This window comes from Triticum aestivum, chromosome 5A, assembly GCF_018294505.1.
Source record: "Triticum aestivum cultivar Chinese Spring chromosome 5A, IWGSC CS RefSeq v2.1, whole genome shotgun sequence".
Lineage (NCBI taxonomy): Eukaryota > Viridiplantae > Streptophyta > Magnoliopsida > Poales > Poaceae > Triticum > Triticum aestivum.
This window is the reverse complement of record NC_057806.1, coordinates 137,683,967-137,695,399: the sequence shown is the minus strand read 5'-3', so window position 1 is coordinate 137,695,399 and position 11,433 is coordinate 137,683,967. Positions and strand designations below refer to the sequence as shown.

Below are 11,433 nucleotides of genomic sequence, written 5' to 3'. Positions count from 1 at the left end.
AAATTGATCCCCTATAGTTGTGGGTTATCACCTACGCCGGTGGCCGCACCTCGCGGTCGAAATGTTTGAAACTTCTCCCCGTTTCTCAGATAATGGATGAAAACTCACAAAGTGACACACAAATGATTTGTACACCTTCTTTGCTAACTAACACCCAGATGTAGTTGTAGAACGGTTTTGAATTTAATTATATGCACTAAATGAAAGGCAAGTGCAAAAAATGACTTAAATATAGCAACGAGGCCTGAAATGGGCCAGAAAATCAAACCTAGGGTATATACGTGATTATTTACCGTGAAAAAAATTCAAGGTGGAATGATGTAGTCACTGACGATTGGAGTCCGAAGTGCCGCGTCTCCTTTTGTAAACTATGATCCTTCTTGTGAGATGCTCCGATTTGGAAGGTGTGAGCATCAAAACTTGTACCATCTTTACGAAAAAAATATCCATGTGATCCTGAGAGCACGCCACGGTGACACACCGATTTTCGTTATTTCTGGACTCTATATGCATTTCCTGTAATTAGAATACCAACATGGCATACGCCTCTGGCCGCACCCTGCAGCCGAACTATTTGATTTTTTTCTGTTTCTCAAACAATGAATGAAAACTCCCAAAGCGACATACAAATGATCTTGCTAACTAGCACCCATGTGTAGTTGCGATTATAGGAAATGACTCAAATATAGTAAAAGATACCTCAAATGCACGAGAAAATCGAACCATAGGGTACAATGGTGATTTCTTACCGTGGAAAACAATTTGGAGGCAAAACGATGAACTCTTGTTTTCATTCAAAAGAAAATATGATGTTAGTTCATGTAAATGTTTTAAAATAGCACATGGTTCACTCACGAAAGCTGTGTGCCTACCAAACTGTGCCCGACGCCCCCCTGCCACGCGAGTTATCTAAGTCGTGTGTTCTGATTGGCCAGAACCCAAACCTACGGATCATACGTCTGCACCATTGGATGCTCCCAGATCGAACGGCAATCCTCATCCCTTTCAATAGAAAATGCAGTCCGGTTAGGATTTGATTTATATGCCAAAATGCACGGCAAATGCCAAAAAAGTCTTAAATATAGCACACGAGACCTGAAATGCGCCAGCAAATCAAACCCGTGGTATAATGGTGATTGCTTAACGTGGGAAAAACTTAGAGGCGAAACGATGAACTCACATCTTCATTTCAAAATTAGTACGTCTTCGCTTCAAACGAAAATTTTCTATTTGTGCACACGAGTGCTTAGAGGCAACCATTTGCATAGGCCTTTTCACGCGGTGACCGGGGATATTTTTCACTCTTTTCACCTAGGCCGCCAACACCCCACACCGCCAGTCCGTGTTTCACTCAACTAGTCCACCCAATCTCCATCGCCAGCTCCCCCAGATCCACAGCAGAACCCTCTCCGGCGCCGGCGTGCTCACCCCGGCTGTGTGCCCGCTCTTCGGCGTCAAGACTACCTCCACTGCCGTTCCCAACACGCGGCTGCCCATGCCTTGTCGTCTTCGTTTGCTTGCCAGCCACCCTCATGCATATCGATCATGTAACCCTCGCCTCTCCTGTGGTCTGGCCGGGTTTGCATTAAGAAGCATGTTAGTTACTGCTCTCCATCGCGGTGAGGCATATTTCCTCACAATCCCTCTTCCTATTTTCGTTCTGTATGTTCCTAAATTGGCTATAAAATAACAGAGAGCGTATATATGTTCATTATCTACCTTCCTAACTAGTACATATAAGTTGTATTTGTTCCAATAAGTTACTACTGATTTACAGATCGCAGGTGCCCGAGTCACACAAACTTAACAAATAAGCCGTACATTTTCTAAATTATTGCATGACATGTTTAGACAGCTTCATACCAAATTGTTAGTTTTATGCTTATCCTCCTTTCCCGAGTTTTGCATGTGTTCTCTGTAGATGCCGAGTAGCAGCGACAAGACTCATGCTTCAGGCAATGTATCTTCATTTGATTCCGACGAGCGTGCCGGTGAGGATCTGTCCGGGGCGACGAGGAGGCTTCTTGGTCGCGGTTGCGGCTGCGTCGGGGGGTGCAGGGGTGGGAAGCAGTCGGCTCCCCGGCGGCAAGACGGCGGTGGCAGGCGACGTGGGAGGTGACGGCGTTGCTGAGCGGATGTTGCAGCGCTGGCAGAGTGGCCGGAAAAAATGGGCGGCCGCGTCGGCAACGACGGAGGCGGATGAGGGTTGTTGTTGGAAGAGGAAAGGCCAATGTGCCACCGACCAGCGGGTCCGGAAGGAGAAGAAGGCGAGTGCGTGCATCCGTCTTGTATCCGCACTGACGCAAATCCAGCTCAAAAATGGGCCGGAAATGAATCGCCCGCGGACGAAAAACGGACGTGCCGATCTAAACAACCGTCGACGGATGAAATAGATCGCCCCGTTGAAGTTGCTCTTATCGTAAGGATCGGGCCATCTGACGACTCTGCTCTTACATGGCAGCTCACATGCGGTCATGCATCGCAGTCTTCTGGAAACGTTTCTTAGCCGCCAAGAAGATTTTCAAAATGAGAAGTCCAGCTCTACGCGTACGTACGGCCAGCCTAAGAAATGGAGAACCATGCAACGACTCTTCTTCTGTTTAATTAATTATTATTATCTCGCCGGCCTCTCACTGTCGTGGTCGTTCAAAGCGCTGTTCATGGTCTCGTCTAACTTCACTACGTAATCGTGTTGAGTATCCTGCTGGCCAACAGCTTTGATTAACAAGGTGGCGGCCCACCGGAGTGGTTTGGCGCGTGATGGCACAACGCATGGTCGTCTTTGACCAGGCGGCCGGCTTTGTGCGCACATACACTTCTTTCTAGTAAATTTTATTAATTGGCTCTGTAGTTAAGCATGACTTGTCACCTATCGTGGGAGATAATATTGTATGACTCACAACCTACTTAGTTTACATCCAACTATTGTTCATATTTAAATTTTCCTCGCACAATTTTTTCTACAGCCAAAGCATGTATGACTAATTATTGTTGATGATTACTCAAGATACTCATGAGTGTTCTTACTCAAGTCCAAGAATAAGGTGAAGGTGTCATTCGATGATTTTGACAGGCAATTTCGAGAAATAGATCTTGGCAATTAGAAGCGGCAACGGGCTTGGAGTTCAAGAACTACACCTTAAAAGGATTCTTCATATAGTGATGAGAGTATTGAGCATAAATATTCTGTACCATATACATCTCAATAAAATGAGCCAAGAGGAAGAACCGAACACTAAAGCTGATGGCAATGCCCATGTTGAATGAGTACAAGTCAGCATATAGCTTTTGGGTTGAGCCGTCATCACTGTTTGTCATGCATCAAAACGGCTATTCCTTCGCAAGTGCTTGAACAAGACACAATATGAACTCCTAACCGATAACAAGCAAATACTTTGGGGTATTGAAATGTAAGTGTTGCATTCTCAAGAAAAAAAACCCAGTTAGCCAAATTTTAACCAAAACTATTGAGGGTATATTAGTTGGATGTGGATCAAACTCTCACACCTATAGTCTTCAAACAAATTCAATGGATGTGTTGAAGAAACTTGTGATGTCGTGTTTGATGAATTTAATGGCTCCCATGGAAAGCAAGTTGATCTAAATTATGTAGGTGATGAGAATCCTTCACAAGATATTGTGGCTATGGGCATTGGTGGCATTTCCCCCCTGCAACAAGTTCACACCAATGATGAAGAAACCTCACGTATCATCCTTGTTTCTCCCCGCTCTGAATCACAAGAAGATCACATTGCTCAAGATGAGCCAATTATCCAAGAACAAGAACACGACCATCCTCATCAAGATGCGTAAGATCAACAAGAACACGTCATTGTGCAAGATAAACAGCAAAATGTTTGGATACACATTTACATTCTACAAAGCCTAAACTTGCTAATTATTGAAGTAAAGTTTGTAGTTTTACCTATTCACTCCTTCTTTAGGTCCATTTTGGTTACCTTTTATCCTCCATCAATCCACCCTCCCCCCCTTGTCGGAAAAATATGTTCATCCATGTTGCAGACATTTTGCTTGTCGGGCCATCACGCGTGGGCCTTTCCTTCTCCCACTTCTTCGCCATCACATGTCTATTCCTTTTTGGCACAGTCCCTTGTCGATCCGCCCCTCCACCCGGCTCATCGTCGTCATCCAATCCAATAGACTGATGATAGCTTGAGCCATCGTTGTTCTTCATCTTCTTAGTGGGTTTCTTGACATCTTCATAGAGGGTGCATCACTTTGGTTTCCTATTCAACGCTATCCAACGATGGCATAAAGTGAATGGATTTTTCTAAACTTCATGGTACAAAGTGGCAGTGAACCCGAGCTAGCAATCAAACATTAATATAATGGCACAAACAAAAGCAAGCAATAAAAATGACGACCATGTGAAGCAAACAAAAATGGCGTGGCTTTCGTCCAACCCTAGTTTGTTGCATATTTCATCATTTGTGCATACAAACTACAAAACATGTCCAAGGACTCTTGGATGGTGGACTAACTTTGCTGGAGAGAGCCCTTGTTACAGGTGGTATAAATTGGTTTTGGCTCCAAATAGTGTTGGTGTTAATGGTACCAAGCATGATTTTTTCCACTACTTTGATTCCTTTTGCTCGGTTCCACAAATAGGATACATGTTTGTGGCCAACCAAGCTCTACACAATAAGACATCTTCGTGAGTTGATAAAGATGGTCTTCTTTCCTTTGGAGCCTTGTTTTTCCGAGTGCCCGATAATTTCCCAACATTATAGAAAGGCGAATTGGTATCACCATTTCATAAGTTGGCGGTTTTGACCGTCATTTATCAAATCCATCATGAATGAGCCCTAAAGATGAATAACAATGAAACAAAAAGCCTACCATTTATCCTAAAATTCGTATGGGTCAAGGAAAAACCTCTAAATTTTGGTTTGAACTATCCTTAAACAGTTGGTGGGCATGTCTGGCGTCGAAGATTACCGACATTGTCCACGATCGTCAGAGTTGCAGCGACTCGTATGCCATTCCGGGATCTGTCCTCTTCCACCTACATGAAGTCATCTGGGATGCCCCCCCCATTATGAAGGCGGAATGACGTCGGGTGCGGGGCGTGGCAGAGAACGACAATGCAACAAACTCCATTTGGACGACATCCTTCTCTGCCTTCTGAGCCTTCTTGCAGGCGTTTTCCCGGGCATGCCCCTCCCGTGGGGCGATAGTCTTGGTCTTGTTCACGATGTTAGGGATCCTGAAGGACTCTGCAGAGCCATCCACCATGGGGCGGGCGGACGATGGAGCGAGCGTTGACGACTAGGACGGAGGAGGAGGTCCATCACGTTGACACGGTGGAGAGCGAGGTGCAGATAGAGGATAGGGAGGAAGGACTCGGGAGAGAGGGCGGGAGGCATTTGGGGTGGGTTTGAGGGGGGCTGGACAACCCAGACAATATGGTTTGGGTTTGGGATCCGGTTGAGTGGCGTTTTTTGTTCCATTCTTGAACCATATTTGGTTTCGATTTTAACAAAAGAACTACTATTGCATGCATCTGAATAATTAAAGAAGTCCCTGCAAAAAAAGAATAATTAAAGAAGCCTTTTGGTGGAGTGCAATATTTGAATAGCTTGTGTGCCTCTAAGCTGCAAAATCTTCATGTGATTGGTCATATGCAAGTGTATCTGCGACAGATCCCCCGGCCAAGTGGTAGCTTCCAACATGTGATTTTTTGGGACAGAGATCCGGCCCACAGTCAACCACTGCTAAGTGAGAGGATCTATGTCAGACTTTTTGTGGTTCCTGTAGGGTAAGTGTTCGTCATCTCCTTCCATGTGTTAGTACCATTGACATTTTTGCAGGTGCTAATGCCATCTTTTTTGTTTTTCCACAAGCCTTGTGTTTGACATTATACATCATCACCTAATCAACACTATATGGCTTGTGCGCAGCAATTGATGCAAAGGCAAGAGTTGTTATCCTTCTTTTCGAAAAAAAACATTGGCATTTGCATGGCATGCTGGTTTCATCATGCAAATCATCAACCATGCATCAATACTTTTTTTAAGCATGTCGGCTCGATTCCGATAGTCGGGTTGACAAAAAGGAAAATATTTTATTTTTCAATTGAAATAATAGGCAAATAGATTACTATAATGGTATATATAAGGAAAAACATGTATGCAAGAAATTACAAAAAAGCCAATTTTGCAGGCCTAGATAGGTCTTTCTCTCTGCCCTATGGTTAACTCCTTTGAAAGTTTGCCCCATATGATGTAACTAGGCAAAATATATCAAAAATATAACCATTTATGCTTCGCCATATCTTTAGGCAGTTTTTTTTTGTTGTTACTGGAAATAAGATAACTTAAATAGTTGCAGTTATAATATCTGTAGGGCGCTCTCAATGCTAGTTTCTTAGCATGAGTTTATAGGCAAAAACATAGACGGGGCACACCAATTAATGAAGAAAAAGAAGGAAGATGTAGTTTAGCGAAGATACGGGTCTTGGCACGTTTCTGTGCACAGTGTAATTAATGTATTAATCTGGTGCGTTTTCTTTTTCTATGTTTCCTCATTTGCTCTTCTCTACAACTATGCCAAAATATTAAGATGCATATGTGATCCATAAACCTTATTTGCAAAAAACAAAATGTGATCCAGAAACCAATTAAATGCAGCATCACTTAGAAACAACACCTAAAAGACAGTGCATTGGGGTGATTGTCTCTAATTTATTATCACCTAGGATGACAAATTAAGAGCTAATGCATTGGGAGCACCCAAAAGAAGAAGCTCACTTGAAGTTAATGCTCCTAAGCATATAAAAGTATGTGATGATTAAATTAATTAAAATAGGGTGCGTTGAAGAAAGATGACATCTTATATAATGTACCCAGTTGGCTAGGCTCGCAAGGAGCGAGCTAGCCCAACCGGGCTTGAATCCTCAGTGGCTCGTGGTGCTAGTCCTGAATGGTCTCCTTTTTTTAATAGTATAAAATAATGTATTGTTTCTTACAACTGATTTTAAAATTATCATTTCCTTCGTTGATTTGCTAAGCTAGAACCTAACATATGTTAATCCTAAAAAAAAAGAACCTAGCGTATGTTTAGATTATCATACGCGCCAAAAAAATGGGGTTTTCTGTTTAGACCCATCTCTGTCAACAGAAGAAAATAAAAGAAAAAGAAGAAGAAACCCTTGCACAACATCCATTGGTCACCCAAAAATGGTGTTTGGTGTTGTGCTGAGCCGCAGCGGATGCCAAGTCTTACAGGCCTCGCTTCTCCTTCCTTTCGCAGGCAATAAACCCCCGACGAGTTCTCTCATTTGATTGTTTCCTCTCCAGACGCGAACCTTCCTTCTTTTCAACCCAAAATCACCGATAATAAAAGCCGCGGTTCCCCGATCTGTTCCGGTCTCCAAGAACCCGTCTACCTCTCCGGTCTCTCTTTCCCCGCGAAATTTGTCTGCGATTTCGTGGAGCGATTCCGCGGCTTCTCGCCGGTCGCCGCTCTCCAGGATGCGCAACCTCCTCTCGGTACGATCTCTTTCCCTGTTGTTTAACCTCGTGTTAATCGTTGATTCTTGTGGTGGTTTTGGGGGCGTAAATGTGAAATTAAGAGGTCCTGCCACGGGGTTCTTGTTTTCTGTTAGCCAACTTTGAGTTCTTGGGGGGATTTACTGAATTGTTGTGTCAAGACTTGGATTATGCTTAGGATTAGTTCGTGACTGGATCGGCCTTGATGAACCGCGTCCCGACTCCAACTAGATGTACTGCTGAGTTGATGTTTGTTAAACTTTTTAGATGTTTATTTTTGGAAAGTTCAGCCTTTAGATCTTTTGTGGAATTGAGCATCTTGTTGACACTGGAAATTTCAAGGCGAAGAGAAAGCGTGTGCACTGCTAAATTTTGTTCACCATTTGTCATGGACACGTTGATATATTCTTCAAGACAACATAAGTTTCCAAAAGTCTCTTATTTTCTGCGTGGAGGGTAACACAAAAATAACCTTCAGTTTCTTTCCCCGTGCCTTGATTCCAGATAGTTCGTTCTTCAGTAAGTTTTTTTTTTGAACTGTTCTTCAGTGAGTTTTGGTAAAAGGTACTATCTTTGCCTTTATAAATTATAACACTGAAAAAGTAATTCCATAATTACATTTGCCAATTTAACAGAATTCGTTTGAGCTCAACAAGGAGGAACGTCCCCCAGGGAATGTCGATATTGAGCTAGGTTTGCAAGGCGACCTGTCGGGTTCCGCACAGCCAGGTTTCGATGGCTTCTATGAACAGGTGCCTCCTTTTCCTTTTCTGTATTTTCGAGTCTCTTTGTGTGTGGGCATAGCCGGTATAATTCATGTGGCATGGTTTTCTTCTTGTGAGTTGAGCTCTGTGTTATTATGACATTCAGGTCAGGGAGATTAATAAGTTGCTTGAGACGTTGACAAAACTACTGAAGGATCTTCAGGTGAGTAAGAGTACCAAATTGGAGTTGTTCAATTTATCTAAGTTCAAAATAGGGTCTCTTATAGGAGTTTGGACCACTAAACCTCAGTAGTACTTCAGAGTTTGTGGCTTTCTATATTGTCAGGTGTCACATATGGCCATATGCCTATATGTTGTCAATCGAGTGCTGTTTCCTTTTCATTCAGAGTATACCGGCTTCTGTCATAACAAGAATGCAAATAAGTTGATCTTTAAATAACGTTATCTGTCCCCCAAACCAGTTTAATTGAACAGTTATTTTAACAATCATGACATCCATCTCTATAACAGTCTTGGATCTTTATGTAGAACTCAAATGAGGAATCGAAGGTTGTCACTAAGGCATCAGCTATGAAAGGTACTAATTTTGATTGTTTTCTCCAAACATCAGAGGGCAAACATGATTTCCCTTTCTCCAATTTCTTTTCCGATTTGTTCCTTTTTTTTTTGCGGGACGATTTGTTCCTTTTTATGAATTGCAGATATCAAAAGGCGCATGGAGAAGGATGTTAATGAAGTGACAAAAGTTGCACGGCTCACAAAATCAAAACTTCAGCAATTGAATAAAGAGGTGAGTTATTTTGCGCTATGCCTAGGACTTTTACCAACTAATGCATGAGAAGTACGCATAGTAATCCAATAGTATTCCTCTATTCTTATAGATTTGATGTATGTATTTCTCCACTATAATTAATCACACGCTCCTCTGATTTCTTTTTACAAGAATCTTGCAAACAGAGAAAAGCCGGACTTTCACAAGGGATCAGGTGTGGACCGATCTCGGACCTCAGTGACAATGTATACTCCTTCTGGCATCCTCTTGCTTGTTTTTCTTTTCACTTCTATTCTAGTTTATGCATTATTGATTCCACTTCATAATAATCTTATGTGCAGTACATTGACTACGAGGTTGAGAGAACGCATATCAGAGTTTCAGGTACGCATTTCATCAACTCTTGCACAGAGTCTACCTGCTAAATATGTTATTTTCTTGCTTATAGACCGTAACTGCTGCTACTAAATAGCCCATGTTGTATCAAAAAGGCGAAAGCTAAACACAAACCGCCTTTAGTTCTTGTGGCCTGTCTAACATTTAGTAGTCCGATAAAGCTTGAAAAGCGCTTCAAAATGTCAGTTTATACTACTATGTGACCATACATGCTACTGGTAAATGAGCATGTTATGAAATATGTTTTCAGACACTAAGAGAAGCAATCCAGACGGAGTACAGGGAAGTTGTAGAGCGGCGTGTTTTCACCGGTCTGTTGCCCTTAACTCTCACCATGATGCCAGCCCTTTTGCATTTCAGTTGAGCTGACTTATTTTATCTTTCACTCTGCAAATTTCCAATGAGCAGTAACGGGCGAGCGTGCTGATGAAGAGGTATAAATATCTATCTACTCTCACTTACTTCAAGTCACAATCACTAAGCGGATCCGCATACTGTATGTTGCTAACATCGTGTCGATTTTTTTCAGACTATTGACAAGCTGATAGAAACAGGCGACAGTGAGCAAATTTTTCAAAGAGCTATTCAGGAACAAGGGCGTGGAAGGGTGATAACTCTTTGCCTTGTTTAGTTCTAGTACCAACAGCAATGCATGTTTTGACCTGAATTTCCTGCATTCGCAGGTGCTTGACACACTCCAAGAGATCCAGGAGCGGCATGACACGGTGAAAGAGATCGAGACTAAGCTCCTTGAGCTGCAGCAGGTAAATGACTAAATGCATGAGCACTCTTCCAGAATTGGAAATTTAAAGCCTGGGCATCATCAGTTCACCTGGTATCCGCCAAATGCAGATTTTCCTCGACTTGTCGGTACTGGTTGAGGCGCAAGGCGAGATCCTGAACAACATCGAAGTGCAGGTAGGGAAGATTGGTCCATTTCATATAATTCTTTTCCAGCATCGTAGTACTTTTTTGCAAGCTTCAGTTTGTTCCTGACTTTTTCTGATCATGTCTCTGCTGCCTCAGGTTACAGGTGCAGTGGAGCATGTTCAGACTGGAACAAACCTCCTTCAGAAGGCGAGGGTCCTGCAAAAAAACACGCGGAAATGGACCTGCATAGCGATCATCATCCTGCTGATCATCGTACTCGTCATCGTCCTCTCGTTGAAACCGTGGGCAAAGAAGTAGGGAAAAAGAAGCATCACGCTATGCTAGGACAATATACGATATTCCATATCGGAAATGCACTTTGGCACATGGGAGCATGCTCCTGCTATTGGAAAAATATTTCAAAATGTCAAAAAAATTCAAACAAAAATTTAACGTGTACATCTTCATATTCTATGCAGGCACGCCAAGTTTCACATAAAACCAGCATTTTTTGTGGTTTGCGTAAAAAAGACAAAAAAATGTCTAGTGAAAAGCCCTTTGCAACACCAAATTTTATCTTTTTCACACGCAACACAAAAATTATCTGTTTTTCCACGAAACAACTTTGTGAGTATATAGAATGTCGAGATGTACGCCCAAAACATTTTGCCAAAATTTTGTGACATTTTAAAATACGTTTAAAACACATTTGAAAAAACAGGAGCATATGCTCCTAGGTGCCAAAACGCCGCTCTCCATTTCATATGATATTTATTGTATAGCTTTTGCTGTGTATACATCAATGCCATATGGTGCCGGAGCCGTCATGTATATTTCTCTGATTAGTTTTTGGTGGGGTGTGAACTTTGTTCGATTTTGTGGTTCGAATAACAAAATTCAGCTTCTGCATTTCTGCCTTTTGTGGCCATAACGAGTGTCATTCTAAGCCGCCAAATGATGACCTTGCGATAGAGTAGTTGTGATATAATGCAATCTTTGTTCTTTTAGACACAATTTATTAAAGAGATCCAATAATTTTGAATTTTCTCCATATAGAGATATCAAAGCGCTTTTTTTCGTACGGTTAAATAGAGATTACTCCATATAGAATTATATGCACCAAACGCGCTACAACCCTCAACTCAGTATGGCTCGACCA

The 11,433-nt window shown here is 42.2% G+C and overlaps 1 protein-coding gene across 2 annotated transcripts; it reads left to right on the top strand.

Moving 5' to 3' along the window:
• Positions 1-7,192: 7,192 nt before the first annotated feature.
• LOC123102646 (syntaxin-132) lies at positions 7,193-10,733 on the top strand. Of its 2 annotated transcripts, XM_044524068.1 has the most exons (13): positions 7,201-7,511; positions 8,147-8,263; positions 8,382-8,438; positions 8,765-8,813; positions 8,938-9,026; positions 9,180-9,253; positions 9,350-9,392; positions 9,655-9,715; positions 9,813-9,838; positions 9,934-10,011; positions 10,088-10,168; positions 10,257-10,322; positions 10,431-10,733. In XM_044524068.1, exons 1-13 carry the CDS (start codon positions 7,494-7,496, stop codon positions 10,590-10,592), a joined length of 921 nt encoding a protein of 306 aa, XP_044380003.1. In that variant the 5' UTR covers positions 7,201-7,493; the 3' UTR covers positions 10,593-10,733. The 2 variants fall into 2 exon arrangements, with proteins under 2 accessions (XP_044380002.1, XP_044380003.1); XM_044524067.1 differs by having other exon boundaries at positions 7,193-7,511; positions 9,180-9,392.
• Positions 10,734-11,433: the final 700 nt, after the last annotated feature.

Excerpts from the sequence above, each read along its gene's own strand:
- LOC123102646 (XM_044524067.1), top strand. Across the intron at positions 9,027-9,179 it reads TTCAGCAATTGAATAAAGAG|AATCTTGCAAACAGAGAAAA; the intron begins GTGAGTTATTTT and ends TCTTTTTACAAG. Across the intron at positions 10,323-10,430 it reads TGAACAACATCGAAGTGCAG|GTTACAGGTGCAGTGGAGCA; the intron begins GTAGGGAAGATT and ends CTGCTGCCTCAG.